At 53.1% G+C, this 16,151-nt stretch overlaps 1 protein-coding gene across 1 annotated transcript; it reads left to right on the top strand.

The window, feature by feature from the left end:
• The first annotated feature begins 6,507 nt into the window (after nucleotides 1-6,507).
• On the top strand, nucleotides 6,508-9,034 carry LOC104473086 (potassium voltage-gated channel subfamily A member 3). Its single transcript, XM_010117466.2, has one exon. The coding sequence runs from the start codon at nucleotides 6,624-6,626 to the stop codon at nucleotides 8,382-8,384; it is 1,761 nt and encodes a 586-aa protein (XP_010115768.2). The 5' UTR covers nucleotides 6,508-6,623; the 3' UTR covers nucleotides 8,385-9,034.
• The last annotated feature ends 7,117 nt before the right edge of the window (nucleotides 9,035-16,151 follow it).

A 16,151-nucleotide genomic window follows, 5' to 3' on the forward strand; every position in this document is an offset into this window, starting at 1 on the left:
TCTCTAACACGATGTTCACTGAACTAGCAAATGAAAAGGCACAGAAAAATTGGGAGGACTGGGGAAAGGTAGAGAAATCCAAGAGACAAAACACAATTTGAAAGTCCTTGCCTGCTTTCCAGGCGGCACAGCGGCTGTCACGGGGATCCTGTGCTTGGGTGAGACAGCTCAGTGCCCTCGATAACGCTCCTCCGTGCCCAGCTCCCACTGACCTGATTGCTGGGAGGCCCTGGTGCTTGGTGCTGGGGCAGAGGAGCGTTGAGGCAGGCTCCATCCCAGCTGCCCCACACAGGAAAAGTCATTTCATTTCTGTGATGCAATTTATTTTTCTGAATATAACTGGCTAAAGAGTGGGGGAAAAGTGGAGAGTGCGTGCTCTAAAAATAAACATTTGAGCCCGTAAAAGGGATGCTTTGTGGCACAGCGGTGACTTATGAGTTCTCCAGTATTTCTGTGCAAAGCAAAATCATATTACTTAAAACCAGAGTTGTTTGTGCAGCCGAAGGGAGTTAGGCACCCATTCACCCTGAATATCTTGAGCATCCTCTGAAAATTCAACCTAAAACACTGCTGTGAAGGGGTCGATCCCATATTTTAGGGCAAATTGCTCCAATCACATTGAGATGGAGGGCGGTTGCTGGGGTTGGTTGTAGGGGCTGGTACCAAGAGTTTTCGCTGCCATGGGATGGCGTTGCAGTTTGCTCGGCTTATGGAGGCTGTGAAGGCTGTGCCTTGCTCGTGCCACCTCGCTGGGTGGCTGTCACCAACCCCAACCAGACGTGACATCCGTGGAATGAATTATTCAGGAGGCGAGCAGTCATTCCTCACCCGCACGATGCTTTTTGCTGCCAGAAATTGGGATTTTTGCATCTTTATGCCGAGGCTGGGTCTGACTCGGCACTGATGCTCTCCCGGCATCTCCTTGAGTCCCTGAGGAGCCCTTGGCTTTCCTCTTCCCCGTCACCGAAATGCTGGTCGCCTGCCTGCTCCTGCGGACATTTGTACCTTTGTAATGAAAACACGGTAACGTTGCCCTGTTGTCTCCCTGGATTTGTGGTTCAATTGCTTTGTCAATGTAATGTTATATCTTAACGACCAAATAACGGCGTGCAACAGGAGCTGCGCAAGAAGTCCCTGGGTATCGTTTTGCTGTCGTTGTGAAGGCCTTGGAACATGATCCCCATTACAACAGAATGCACATTAACATTGCTTGGCCACCATAATCCCACCCAGTTAATCCCATTTTTAGGATATTAAAATAGGTTCTCACTACATCCTGCGTTGTAACCCCTGCATTCCCAAAGGGCTGGATGGGATTCAGCTCGGGCAGCTCCGTTAAAGCCAATGGAGTTGCCGGGTGACATAACCGAGTGATGCGGAGGGACTTGGCTGATCTTTTTTAGCCACCAAATCTTGGCTTTTGCTGGTGAAGCTCTTGCTAAATCCAAAGCATAGTGGAAAAAAAATATGAAAAATAGCTCCTGTCCATGCTCAGTTATTTTGGGTTAGCGGTTCAATTTTCACTTCCCCCCATCTATTAACAGTAATGACTGTTCTCTGAAGACATGCTGCCTTTGGGAGCTGGACTGCAGCAGTCGGAGAAGATCCTGGGGTGTTTGGGGTCCTTTTGTGCTTGGTGCTAAATACCCGGTTAAAGAGAAGCATCGGTTATCCCTGCGGATCTCCTAGAGATGCTCTTCACCTGTGCTGAGGGCTAAGCGAGCCGCAGTGTTCAGAGAGTGTTGAATTTTCCTCCGTCTGCCAAATTTCAGTATTTTTCTCATTTTCTGCAACCATGAGCGCAGCGAAAGGCTTCTGGCGTAGGATTTAAATAGACTCTAGGTGGGAGGCGAGAAATATTCTCTTAATGTACAGATGAGAAACTGAGGCACGGAGAGACTGAAGGATTCACTCCATGCGTGAGGTACACCCAGAGTCTGACTAAGGTGGGACAGGAATAGGGACCGTGTGCTCCCGAGTTAGAGCACGGAATTCATCCTGGGAAATCAAGATGCATTTCCCATCCCTCCTGCTGACTCTCTGGGCAACATCGGTGGAGAATTTGTTGTACCCCAGCTGTTAGGGGTGTAGGTGTCTAAGGTGTTGCCTTCATCTGGTGCTTTTGTGGCTTGATGAAGGGATGAGATGGGATGCCTGATTTCTGGGAATGGAGTCAGTCACCCCGTCGTGGTGTACGTTGGGATCATGGCACTCTCCTGAAAGGGTGTGAGCCTCGGGACTGTGGGGATGCTCCCACCTCCTGTCTCTGCAAAGGAGAGGATGAGGATGGTGGAACTGGTCAGTCTGGAGCCAGAGCTCATGTTGTACAACTTATTCCCTAATTGCCAAGCAAATAATAACTTAATTAAATCAGGGATAATCTAGTGGGGAAGAACCAGTTGAAGGCTACAGGGAGCAGAGCAGGGTTAGAGCGCTCGTTCATCTGTTTTAGCTGTACAATGTACGCTTTAGCTGTATAACGTATGTTTTAGCTGTGCAATGTATGTTTTAGCTGTATAATGTATGTTTTAGCTGTGCAATGTATGTTTTAGCTGTACAATGTATGTTTTAGCTGTATAACGTATGTTTTAGCTGTGCAATGTATGTTTTAGCTGTATAATGTATGGATTGCTCCAAGTTAATCCTGAAAAGTTGGGTGGCTGCTGATGTCTGTCTGATGCCCACGGTCCCCTGCAGTCCCGTCTGCCGAGGCTTCAGGCAGTGATTAGTGACCCGAGTGACAACCTTGAGCAGTCGGGAGCATTTGTCCACGGCTCGGAGCAGCAGAGGTGGAGCTCACATTTCTGCGATGGCACGAGAAGCCTGGCCAGGGAGTTAACGCTGCGCTGCCTCGGTGGAGCAGTTGGGGCTTTGTGCGTTCCCCGCTGTGGGAGGAGAGACAATACATTTACAGTGCATTAAGGTATTATTGTAACAGCCTTTGCGCTGAAAGGTTTCTGATCCTCCAAAGTAGAGAAGAGCGGATTTGTCCCAGATTTATCAATGAAGGCAGGGTTTCCATTCAAACACGAGGGAGGGGAAGGCGGGTGAGATCCCGCTCGCTGCTGCAGCCGGGCTGGATGCTGTACTGCTCTGCCCAACTGCCTGGCGCTAACGGGGGACAAGGGGGGTTTGGTGGGAGAAGAACAACCCTAAAAGGCTGCTTGAGAGGTGATGGGGTTCAGCAGGAAGGAGGCAAGATTTCCAGGTGGAAGTGGAGTGCTAAGGCAGCCCCATGCCTGGGAATAGCTGAGAGGTGGGGGGTAGGTCCTGACGTGTTTTGTGCAGCCCGTGTCCCCTGGGGAGGGATGCTGGGGGGGTTCCTCGCGTGGTCCTGGTCTGGCTGGGGGAGGAGGGAAGCTGTGTGTCCCCTCTGCTTGGAAATCTGCCCTGAGAAGGCCATTAAAGGAGGAAAAGGGTGACGCTTGTTCTTCTTTGTAGAAGCTGCATCTGATATTACAGGTCAGCCTGTACATCGTTGCACAGGGGGATTTCTTAAATGGCCGTTGAGAATAAAATTAGATTTGTCGAGACCAGATGCATCAGAAGAGCTGGATGAAAAAGCAGAGGGAAACTTGCAGAGAGTGGACTGGGACAACTTGCATTTGACAGAAAAGCAAGGAGTAGATTTGGTGCTGCACCTTGCCCGGCGAGCTCCCAGCTCGCAGGAAAGTGCTGGCCGGGTTGGACCTCGCAGAGGTGTCCCTTCCCTGGGCTTTTATTTCCCTGCCTCTGCCGTTGTGCTCAGACCTCCTGGTTTTGGGGTGCGACCGAGGCCACCTCTGTTGCCGCTTGACAAATTCTGGGCTTGGTGCAGTGCCTGTGTGAAAACTCCTCCGGGGAACACGCGTGGGGCTGGCGGTGGCTGATGCCAAGCAGGAGGTGATGCTGTTGCTGTATCCCCAGTGCTGAACCCAGCCTTGGCTGGGGACCTCACGAGAAGGAAGGAGCTGAGGGGACTTCACCAGGGAGGAGATGATCTGCCCCTCCGGCTGCTCGCTGCCTGCAGCCGTGCTGCTTGCCTGGCACAGCTTAATTGGCTTTGATAGGATTATGGGGAAGCAGCGGAGGAGTAAACAGGGCCAGGAGGCCATGCGGTGCCTCGGGCTGCTGGGCTGTAGCCCTCGGAGAAATCCTTTGAGCCAGCGTGATGCCGTCCAAAGCTGCCCGGAGCTCAAGGGTTAATGTCTGTCTTGCAGCTGATGGTGGGTAACAGCTTCATCCTCCTCCTCATTTTAAGGGAAGGGCTTTTCCTAGCAGCATCCCAGAGGTCTGTGACGCTCTCAGTATTTCCAGAGTTTGCCCCTGACTGAGATCCAGAGTAAACTCTTGCAAGGATGGAAGTTACGCCGTGTTGCCTCGAGCCTTTTGTCATCAATAAATGTTTATGGTTTAAAGCAGCCTTGTTTGTTTGCCTTAGACTAGATGACAGTGATTTATTGGCAGAAATCCTAGCAGAAGAAAGTGATGAGCCAGACAAGTCTTTAAGTGCTACACACATGTATGTAGTGAGCAGATGACGGTTATTTTGTGATCATGAAACCTGTGAAAAACAGAGCCTCAAACTTGGATGTGAACTGTTGTTTCCAGGAACTTTTCTCAATCTACAAGCAGCATGGGCAGCTCAAGGGTTAATGATGCTCCAGGGCTTTGCTTCCTGCTGTGTCTGGGGTTCGGGATGGTTGGGAGATGCTGTGTGTTGGAAAGGAGGAGTTGATGCTTTTGCTGGGAGCACATTGCTCATTAGCACTGTTAATTGCTGTAGGAGTGATGGGGGGAGCAAGACTAGGGGACTGGTCCCCCCAGCTCCCTCATCCCAGGAGATCTGCAGCCTCAAACAGAACAGAACTCGAAAGCAGGGCTTAAAGCCAAGGCTGGAGGTGGCAACAAGGGCATGGGTCCCAGTCTGGGGCAAGGTGACGCAACCCGGAGATGAGCGTCCCTGTGTGTGATGGCGGGTGAATGTCTTCTAACGGTCACGACGAGCTGCTGCCTTACCGGGGTGAAACACCCATTGCTGGCCGCGCTGGCAGCGGGGGGCTGGTGGGGATGGAGGCAGAGCGGGCAGCTTGCCTAAAGGCTGTGTTGGGTCAGGTCCCACAGCCAGGTCCCGCTTTTCACCCGCAGGACCTGGCCGAGGCTCATTCTCCAGGAAAACCCCCTCATTTCTATGGCAGAGCGTTTTTTTTTTCTGTCAGCAAGAGGAAGGCGGGTTCGGCTTGCTCAGACCTCCTCAGTGCTGTTAATTGGCCACTCACAGTCTGGAGTCAGCTCTTACACCAATATTTATTGTTGTTTTCCCCCTGTTTCTAGCCTGTTTCTAATTGGAAGTATAAATAATTTTGATCTTTTCATCTGTTTTTCTCCCTACCTTCTGGAGGCTGTGCTGGTTAAAAATAACCATGGTGATGAGCTCAGGCAGGGCTGGTGGAGGGGTTTAACCTCCGTCGCAGTGGGACCACCCGGCCGGCGTGGGAACGGCAGAGCGGTCGCCCTTCTCGCCTCTTCCCGACCCCCATAGTCGCGCTTCTTTGGTTGGGAACTCCCTGAATTGCCTAAGCCCTGCTTGGCATGGGGCTGGGGATGAAAGTGCTTCTGCTGTGGGGTAGGTTGGGGAAATGGGGACCCATGGTGGGGCACAGCCGAGAGCAGAGATCAGAGTTTGTCCCTGGTGCACACCTCCTGGGGACGGAGCGTATTCCAGCACAGGGCTCCTGCAGAGGAGACTTTTGCCTTAAAAAATCCCTTTTGACCAAAATTGAACTATTTGCATAAGAAGATCAATTGAAGGGAGAAAAAAAAAAATTCGAAGCCTTTTGGCTTTCTTGCAGGAAAGTCGGAAACGCAGATTTGGGTTCAGACTGAAACTGCCTTGCTGGAGGGCTGGCTCAGCTGAATTTCTCTGTTTATTTTCCTGAGGGGGCTGCACACGCGCACACACACGCGTGTGCAAATGCACACATGTGCGCACATGCGTGTGCACACAGACACATGCACACCCACATGCACGCGTTCTCTCGCCTGTACAGAAAAAAAACCAAACCAAACCAAAAATTCCCAGCGCTTCAGCCGAAACGCTGATTCAAAACAACTGTTGGTGGCTCCGGCCGCCGCTGTCTGCTTTCCGTTACCCGCAGCCCTGCCGCGGCTCGAAAAGGGGACTTGAAACAAACAGGAAAGCCCTGAATTAATAAGAAAAAGGACATTTTGCCTTCCTGGGGGAAGGACAGAAAAAGTCTTTCTGAGGCAACCGGGAGAACGCTCTCCCCGCCTGCCGCTCGCATCGAAGGATGCTCCCGGGAGGGGTCTGGACGGGGATCCCCCCCCCCCCGGATTTGGGGCAGGGAAGGGGGGCCCACGGGGTGCTGAGGGGTGTGGGGGAGGGCTGGGGTGCTGGTGGGTGTCTCCAGGAGCGGTGACTGAGCGAGGCGGTGCCAGGGCTGGGGGCGGATTTTTTGAGAAGAGCCTCGGCTCCTCAGAGCAGCGGCAGCCGCTGGAGGAGTTGGGCGGCTGTTTCTCCCTCTCCGCCCGGAGGAGGAGGAAGAGGAAAAAGAGGCAGAAGAGGCTTCGGCTGCTGCCTCTCCGATCCTCCCTCCCCCCTTCCCCCTCCACCCCACACCTTTATGGACGAGCGCCGGAGCTTGCTCTACTCTCCGGCTGCCTCCTCCACCAGCCGGCATCCGCGGGGCGACTCAACCAGCAGCCACCACAACCTGGGCTACACCGAGCAGCTGCCCCCCGCCGCCGCCCAGCCGGGCCCCGACCAAGAGGAGGAAGACGGTGAAGAAGGGGAGGAAGGCAGCATGACTGTGGTGGGAGGCGGAGGTGGCGGCGGAGACCCTTTGCTAGAAGAACCACAGCATCCTCATCCTTTGCTTGGGGGGGACCGCTACGATCACCCCCCGACTCCAGCCGCCGTCCCCGCCGGCCAGCCCGCGGGCGGTGGGGAGCACGAGTGCTGCGAGCGGGTGGTGATCAACATCTCGGGGCTGCGGTTTGAGACCCAGCTGAAGACACTGGCGCAGTTCCCCGAGACCCTGCTGGGGGACCCACGTAAGAGGATGCGCTACTTCGACCCTCTCCGCAACGAATATTTTTTTGACCGTAACCGTCCCAGCTTCGACGCCATTCTCTACTACTACCAGTCAGGTGGGCGTATCCGGCGACCTGTCAACGTCCCCATCGATATCTTCTCCGAGGAGATCCGTTTTTACCAGCTCGGGGAGGAGGCCATGGAGAAGTTTCGGGAGGACGAGGGTTTCATTCGGGAGGAGCAGCGGCCGCTTCCCGACAAGGAGTTTCAGCGCCAAGTGTGGCTCCTCTTCGAGTACCCCGAGAGTTCTGGGCCGGCCCGAGGCATTGCCATAGTCTCTGTCCTGGTCATCCTTATCTCTATCGTCATCTTCTGTCTGGAGACCTTGCCTGAATTCAGGGATGACCACGACTATGAAGGAACTGGAGGGACCTTTGGGACGGGTGCTGGCCCTCTCACACCTGATGTCTTCACCAACTCCTCGTCTTCGGCCACTTCCATGGTGTCGTCCTTCACTGACCCTTTCTTTGTGGTGGAGACTTTGTGCATCATCTGGTTCTCCTTTGAGCTGCTGGTTCGCTTCTTTGCCTGCCCCAGCAAGGCCACCTTCTCTAAGAACATCATGAACATCATTGACATTGTGGCCATCATTCCCTACTTCATCACGCTGGGCACCGAGCTGGCTGAGAGGCAAGGCAACGGCCAGCAAGCCATGTCTTTGGCCATCCTCAGAGTCATCCGGCTGGTCAGAGTCTTCCGTATCTTCAAGCTCTCACGGCACTCCAAGGGGCTGCAGATCCTGGGGCAGACCCTCAAGGCCAGCATGCGGGAGCTGGGTTTACTAATCTTCTTCCTCTTCATAGGCGTCATCCTCTTCTCCAGTGCCGTCTACTTCGCAGAAGCTGATGACCCCAGTTCAGGTTTCAGTAGCATCCCTGATGCCTTTTGGTGGGCGGTGGTGACCATGACCACAGTGGGCTACGGGGACATGCACCCCATCACCATTGGGGGCAAGATTGTGGGCTCTCTCTGTGCCATCGCGGGGGTGCTAACCATCGCTCTCCCCGTGCCTGTGATAGTCTCCAATTTCAACTATTTCTATCACCGGGAGACAGAAGGTGAGGAGCAAGCCCAATACATGCATGTCGGGAGCTGCCAGCATCTCTCATCCAGCGAGGAGATGAGGAAGGCTCGCAGCAATTCCACCCTCAGCAAGTCCGAGTACATGGTGATCGAGGAAGGGGGAATCAACCACAGTGCATTCAAACAGGCTGCCTTTAAGACAGGCAACTGCACAACCACAAACAATCCCAACTGTGTGAACATCAAAAAGATCTTTACGGATGTTTAAAAAACAAAAGCAAATGCACATCAACAAAAATCTGAGGATGTGGTAAAAAAATACTAACAATAATAATGCAAAGTGACTGTGTACTCGGTGTTGTGTGGAACATGCACCATCGTCGGTCTGTGTGTGTCCTCGTTTTTATACCTTTATTTTTTAGATCCTTCCTTTCTAAAGATCCAAAAAAAATGGATTTAAAATTCTCCGAAGAAGAGGACAGCTAAAGGGAAAGGAGAGGGAAGATGAAGACAAAACACACTCACCGTTGAAACAGGTGTTTGTTCTGCAACGTGTTGCGGGGCTGCTTTTGTTTTCTCGTTTTTGGGGACCTCTCGCTTTGCTCCTGGTTTTCCCCCCCTTCCCTAAAGGCAGCGTGTAGCTGATTTCCCTTCCATCACGTAAGGTCGCTTGTTGGATTAACAGTCCCAGACTGGGTGGGGAGATGAGGAAAACATGTTGCAGAGAGTACTGGAAGGGGGTTGGGTGGAAACAGGCATTTAATTTTGTGGAGAGGCTCTGTTACCACATTGTTAAATGATGCTTAATATTGCAGCATGTGGTGTGCCGTTACGGGCACATCACAGATTCCCTTTTCTCCCCGTTAGATCGTTTGTGGAATCCTAATCTGGTCAGAGACTGAGAGCAATCAATGCTGATATAAAGAGGAAAAAAAAAATCCCTTGTTTTCTATTTTTAATTTCCTTATTTCCTTCCCCTGCAACCCTATGGCATTATTTCATCCAATGTCAAATTTGTGGCCGTGCAGCGGGTCTGTGTGCGGGGAGGAGGGAGGCGAAAGGCAAAATGGAACGATTTCAGGAGCCGATGGTGCGTGGGGAGCAATGCCGGCATGGAGTGGGGATGCAGGATCCAGAGGGGCTCCTCGCTGCGGCTGTGCAGCCTCAGACCCACCCAGCTGGAGACAAAGAGATCTTTCCTCCTGTTTTTGCAATGCGTTTGGGAGAGATGCAGCCGCTTATCGCAAGAAGATTAAAGTGGCGAACACGCCTTCCAGCGGAAGTCACTAATTCGGACAGGAGTGATGCAGTTGCCATGGCGACCCTGGTTTCCTGGGAAACCCCCAAAGGTTGTCATGGCATCCCTTCTCCCATCCCCCTTGGTCCTCACTCTTCCCGCAAAAAAAAACCTTTCCAGATGGTTCCAGCCCCGTCATCCCGCTCTGCCCCACTCTGTGACCCCATCCTGGCACCCCCTTCCCGACCACCTCCCCGCTCCCGGCTTCCCCGGTGCCGAATAAAGCGCCCGTAGGCAATAAGCACACCGCAAAGCCACCTCTCCCTCGCAGAGGAGCTCACACCTTGGCAGTGAAATTTGGGGATGGAGTCTCATCCTGCAAACGCGAGCGGCCGCTCCGCCAAGAACGACCCCGCGCTCTCCCCCTGCGCCGCACGAAACCTGTCTGTTTCCCCAAACCCTGTGCGAAGTGGCACCGAGCAGCCAGCGGGAAAGCTCGGTGGAGAAACCTCAGCAGCTCTGTGAAACAAGGGGGACAGATCTATAAAGAGCAGGATCGAAAAATAACCAAAACCCCGCCGGGGAAAGTACACCGGCTTCGTCTGTACGCGTGCACCAGGGGCCGTGGGACAGCTGATGGGATCAGGTGAGCTCTGCACGGGGTAGAGTTGTAAAAATCTGTTAAGCCTCATAAAATAATGTTGCTTTTTTTGGGACAAAGCTCGTGTTTTCCACTGCTTAGTGTTCTTCTTCAGCTTCCCGTGGTGCTCCCAGGTATTTTTGCGCACGTTAGGTGAAGTGGGGTAACATCCTGTCGCTCCTTTGGTGATATTTGCTTTTTACTTTGCCATTCAGTGCTGGGCATAGGAGGAAAATCCTGCTGCTTGTTTGCAGCTGGATTTCTCCAATTTTGTGCTAGAATGATTATTTGCAGAGATTTAATGCCTCGGTCCCACCCCTGCCATGGAAGCAGGCTGAAGGCAAGGCCTGGCTGCTCAGCCTTGAGCCCCTTGGCTCCAGCTCTGCTCCGTTTTGCTGGGTTTGGGGTTAAATAAACCCAAATTCCTTTGAGGCAGTGTCCTGCGCAGGGATGCTGTTAAACGCCTCCCATGACAGAGAGGTCTGACCCCAACCTCTGCGAGTCACACCGTCCCCATGCTGAAATCAGGGTTTAGCTAGGCTTTTTCCCAGGCCTCAAAGGATCAGGACAGTTTGTAATGCTCTCCCTTCGCCCCAGTTGCTAAAACCCTCACAACCAATAAAAACGTCAGAGAAGCTCTTGGCTAATGGTATGTGACAACTTTATTGGAGCCACCGTAGTTTCCTCCAGCGGAGGATCTAAGGAATGATTTTTATTAGGAAAATGCTCTGGAGCACTGCAGGAGGTGACAAACCTGGGATCCCTTGTCCAGGATAACTGGGATCTCTTGTCTGGGATAACTGGGAACACCCCAGCATGCCTTTTCTGCAGGCTGCCAGCAAGCTGAAATGTCATTTCTGCCTACGAGCTCTCATTTTTGAGTGTTATTAAGAGTTTTCCACATGCCTGTTCCTAAAAGGAGGACTGGAGTTTAAAAGCAGTGGAAACAGTCCCTCTCAGGAGGGTTTGCAGAGGAGTTTTGTGTCTGCATTTTCCCCGTGGCAGCTGCGCGGGGTACGAAAACCACATGTTCTCCTGGAAATGGCACAGTACAGTTTTCAGTTTCTCTGTCATCTGAAAAAAAGCAGAAACCGTGCAGGTTGTTAGTTTGCTTTCCTGACTACTTCCTGCCTTATTTTGTAGGGGCAGAATAATTTCAAATGGATTTTTTTTGACAGGAAAAGATGCTGCATGGGAGAGGTGGCCAGGAGACCGTTTCATCCACTGGAGTAAAAGCCAGTTTTTGTATCGCTGAAAAATATAAAAGCACTGCTGCTCTGTCTTTAAGACACACCCAAAAAACTGGAAGTGGAAAAATGGGGATATTCCTTTCCACGCTCTGCCCCGTTTCTGCCTGCCTCTTCCCCCTGCGCCGTCTCGTTAGGTACCATTCAGCACGGTCTGACGGCTGCTCTTCAGCGGGCTGCCGCGTGCGGCATGCCAGGAATTGGAGAGATCCCTGAAAGACTGCGCTCTTTGCAGCTGGCTGCGTATTTCACTGGCTTTGCTCTCTCGCAGCGTGCTCCTGTTAGGACTTAGACTGGTTTTCATGGACACTTGGGAGTTAAAGCTGAGCCTCAGCCTTCGCAGCGTGTTGGATTCCGCTGTGCTTATAGCGGCAGCGTGAGGCGATTCGCATTAGCGGAGCTGCCTGCCTGCTGCAGAGCCTTCCCAAGGCAAGGCAAAGGGCTTGCTTAGGCTCAGCTTATTGCGTTACATGGAGGAGAGTGCATTACCGAAAGCCACTGGCTGACATTTACGATCGCCCAGAAAGCACGGTGGGGAGCAGCTGTGTCCCTAGCTGGTCCCTGGCGCGGACTCCCCAGCTTGTCTGCCTGTGGCAGGGCTGCCCTCCGGAATGTCCTCCTCTGTCCTTCGTACCTGTCATCAGAGAGACAAAGTGACACTGCTGTCACCGAAGGACGGGAGCAGGCGGCTCCCACCCCAGGGACGCAGCCCTGGGAGGCTGCAGCTGCCTCCCCAGATGCTTTACGTATTCGGTTTGTACCAGGGCGCTGGGTGATACAGAACTTCGTACAGCCTCCTGCCTCCTTCCGCAGGCTCGGTTCCCTTTCCCCCTGCTTGTATTTTAGGACCTGTTCCCTTCCCCTGTTTGAGCTCTGGATGCCACCTTGAAACAGGGACAGACACATCCATGGTCCCTTGCATCCAGAGGACACGGGGGACACGCAGCAACCCCAACCCTGGCCCTCTGCTTGGTTCTTTGACACCGTCACCTTTTTTTCCTGCTTATTTGCCCTTTTTTTTTGTGTGTGTTGTCAGGCCTGAACCCTTCTGAAAAGGTTCTGTTGTTCTCCAGCACAATAGATGCCCTTCAGGTGCCTGGGGTGGCCAGGGGAGCAGAGCAGAGCCCGTCCCGCCCCACCAGTGGGCACAAACAGGGGCTGCGGTATCTCTTTCCTCCAGGAGGGTTGAATTTCTTTCCAGGCAATTGTTTCTGCTCCAACACTTAACAAAAGAAGTGGAGTTTTGCTTTTAATCCCCAGTTTATGGCCAGTTAAGCGGAGGCAAAGGGCGCAGGAGCGGCTTCCCCAGCAGAGGGGCAGGAGCTCCGGGCGCGAAGGGCTCTCCTGGCAGGGCGGCAGCGCAGGGAAGGGCTCCCGTGCAGCGGCTGGTGTGCGTGGGGAGCGTTCTGCGGGAAATCTCTTTGATTGTGTAGTCTGGAGCCCTCTTCCTGCCAAGCTTTTAAAATATGCATCTCTTGGTGAGAGCGCGTGGAGGCTCCCGTAGCGGGCTGATGGCAGACAGGGCCTTTTCCTTCTGTTTTTAACTGCTGTAACAGGAGATCTCTGGTGAGGCTACAAACCCCTCGGTACAAGCAGACAAAGAGGATTTAAATGTGACTCATTTTGGCCCTCAGTCTCAATTGCTGCGCATAGCAGGAAGGAGAGCTCAGAGCACCGGCACCTCGTGCAGAAGCAGTTGTATGGGCGATGGGTGCGGGGAAACAGGGGCTTTCTGGACATTATGGGATGCTGTGGGCAGGGCAGTATTCTAGAAATTGCCTCCTTCACTGCCACGGAGCTGGTGCTGCTCCTCTGCACCCTTCCCCACTATGGGATTCACCACCCATGGGTGCTGGGGGTGCGAGCCCTCTCCCTGTGGAAGCGGTGGGAGTCGGTGTGGAGCGTGGAGGGCCGGAGCAACGCGCTGCCCTGGCAGGAGGGTTTCCTCAGAAACAGCCGCAGGACTGCGGCCATCATCGCTCGGATGGGGACATTTTGGGGATGTTTCAGGGTGGGTGCCCCGAGGTGCCTCGTCCGGGCTGGGAATCACTTCTCTGGCAGCGGGAGGGTCCTGGCTTCATTTTGGGGGGTGGTGGTACAGGGGTCCCTTAGGGCAGAAATAGGACTGGGATGCAGAGGGGGGTACAGCGAAGCTCTCCTGGCTCCGCTATGGTCAAGTCTGGGACACAACTGAGACCTTTTACTCCCGAACTTGACTTCCCAAACAGGAAAATGAGTAATGGTGTCTCCGTCAAAGTGATGGGACGTGTGTTTGCTGCTTTGAACTGGGAAGGCAGCAGGGCTTCTGCTTTTTGTCACCAGCAAAACCAAATCCATTTTTTTGCTGAAGAGAAGAGTCCTCTGTGCAGGAGAGGGACGTGTGTGGGGTCCCACGTTGCCCTTTTATCCCTGCTGCTGGCAAAACTCAGCCAAAAATGCTCAGAGAAAATCCCCCTTGAGCCCCCGCATGCTTTTCCTTCCATGAGTAAGGTGCTGCTTTAGGAGGCTCCCACGTTTCAGGGTCCGTCTGTGTCTCATCACAGCTCAGAGCCTGAATTTTCAGCACTGAGGATGCTCTGCAGCAGGGCAGGGAAACCTTCACGCACGAACCTCCCCGCAGGGCGCTGTCAGTTTTCTCCTCCTTATCAACCAAGACACGCTCAAGTAAATTAAAACCTGTCTCCCATCTCATTCAGCTTGTCACCCAGGTTGGGAGCAGCCAAACCACTTCCGAACACTGGTCTCCCCCACTCATAGCAGGAATCATTTTCACCAGTCGCGCTGCATGCTCCTGTTACGACACCCGACTGGTGCAGGCCCGCGCCGCTGCGTTTGGTCAGGAATGATTCATTTCCTTCAGACTTGGCATTCAGATGCTTTTCCAAGTGCGTTTAAGCTCTGTCATGTCTGTTGCTTTTCTACAGTTGTTGCACTTCATTTTTTAGCATCTTTACACGGACTGGGTGGGAAGCTTTGGTTTGGATGGGCGGCTCGCGTGGCTGGGTTAGCGAGGATGCAGAGCGCAGTCGGGTTTATTTTGATGCTGACCAGCACCAGCTGCTTTGCTTTGCTTCCTCAGAAGCACCGTCATGGATAAATGCAGGAAATCCTTTGGGGCTGTGTCACGGTTCGATCAGCAGTGGAAGCACCCAAGGCTCAGTCTCCGCAGCGGGAGCGGGGCCACTGGCAGCAGGGTCCGTGCGCGGGGTCTTGCTCTCATGGGAAGCTGAAGATTGTGACGGAGCATGGACAGGATGAACACACACTTTGCAAAGTGTTTCTTTGCCTTTGCTGTTTTGTGTTTGGCTTGTTGGTTGTAGCAGAAGCCGAACGTGATGCAGGGTGGTGGGTGACGCTGTGCCGCTCGGGGTGGGGGGGTTTGGCACAGAGTTGGTCTGTGACAATAGCGTGTCGTGGCCCGGGACATCCCTGCACCCCGGACCCAGAGGATGGGAGCGCGGTGGTGTTTGCTGGGTGTTTGCTGCCGGCCTGCTGGGTGGCTTTGGGCAGGTCAGCTCCTCCGGGCCTCAGTTTCCCCATCTGTAAATGACACCGAGCGGCGTCATTAAGTGTTTGCAATGACACATGCTGTGGACGGAAGAGGCATTTTCAGAACACAGAGCCAGAAGTAAAGAATCCTCCAAAGGCTTTATGGAGTTCAGCTGTCTTGAAGCCTGCAGAACCTCCCCTGACACCCCAATAATTGCAATTAAGTTCCCCAGTTGGAGGGAAGCCCATGGTTTCACCCAGCTCCCTGGGGATGCCAGCTCTGCCCTGTGCATCCCCTTCCCATAACTCCTCCTCTCCTCTGGATTGTTCACTCTGCATCTTTGCTCTTGCTTTTCCACCCTTATGGCCCATTTCTCCCGAAATCTCTGTGCATTCACAGTCGAAATCCCTCTTCTCCCTCCTCACTGCTCCCCACTTGGAGCTGCTGCCGTGACTCCGTAGCGATTTGAACCTTGGAGCAGGTCAAAAATGAGACCTGAGAAGCCTGGGCTGAAAATGAACCTGCCTGCTGCAAATCGGAGCAGCTCGCAGCTCGCAGCTCGCAGCAGGGGTGTGAGGTTTGCTGTCAGCTGGGGTAGCACTGCGGGCTGCAGGGGTTTCCTACCTCTGCGTGCACCGGCGGGCGCTGGCACCCAGCGCTTCTGCTTTACCCGTCAGGTGCCTGAATCCTGTTCTGCACTTCAGAAACCTCCGCATTAAAGGAAGAAATCTTTCTGCTGCATCTGAAACAAGCCTGGGCTGTTCTGTCCTGGTTCTGGAACCCATCCTGGTTGCAAAATGCTCTGAGAAAGCAGAGCAAGCACAAGGAGACGTGAACCAGCAAAGGCGACCTGGGTTCAGCTGGTTTTCTGACTTGGGATATCTCCTGGGAATTTGGCTTTATCACTCTATTTTCTTAACCAAGCTGGCCCGCAGCTCCCTTAGAGGAGAGCATTGCACAAGCATTTACCTTTACCAGCCAAATGTGGAGCTCAGTAAGAAAAGATATCAAGTTAATATGATAAGACCTGTTTTCCCTAACCCTGCGCTGATTGGCATCAATAATATCTTCCTCTTTAATTCTGTGTTAAGACGCTCAGCCATTCCAGCATATTGTTTGCATTCAGCAACAGATGGCCAGACCCATCATTTTGCAGGTCATTTTTTGTTTATCCCTTAAAAGTGGCCCAACAGGAGCCGTTTTCCATCTCTCTGGATTTTCACCAGGTCCAGGGCTCAAGAGATCCTCAATACTTGCAATATCACGAGCTGCTTCGCCAGCTCTGAACGCTTGGATACAAGTTATTTGGCTCGGCCCATCTAAAACATCTAATTTTTGTGGCTGCTCTTTAATATCTTCTGTTTCTCTTGGAGTGGAGAGGATTTCATCACCCCATATCATGGGAATACATTTGGATCCAT

Source organism: Chlamydotis macqueenii, chromosome 23, assembly GCF_036417535.1.
Source record: "Chlamydotis macqueenii isolate bChlMac1 chromosome 23, bChlMac1.mat, whole genome shotgun sequence".
In the NCBI taxonomy this organism is placed as follows: Eukaryota; Metazoa; Chordata; class Aves; order Otidiformes; family Otididae; genus Chlamydotis; species Chlamydotis macqueenii.

What these genes read in the sequence shown, in the direction of transcription:
- LOC104473086 (XM_010117466.2), top strand. Translation starts at nt 6,624, where the DNA reads ATGGACGAGCGCCGGAGCTTGCTCTACTCTCCGGCTGCCTCCTCCACC.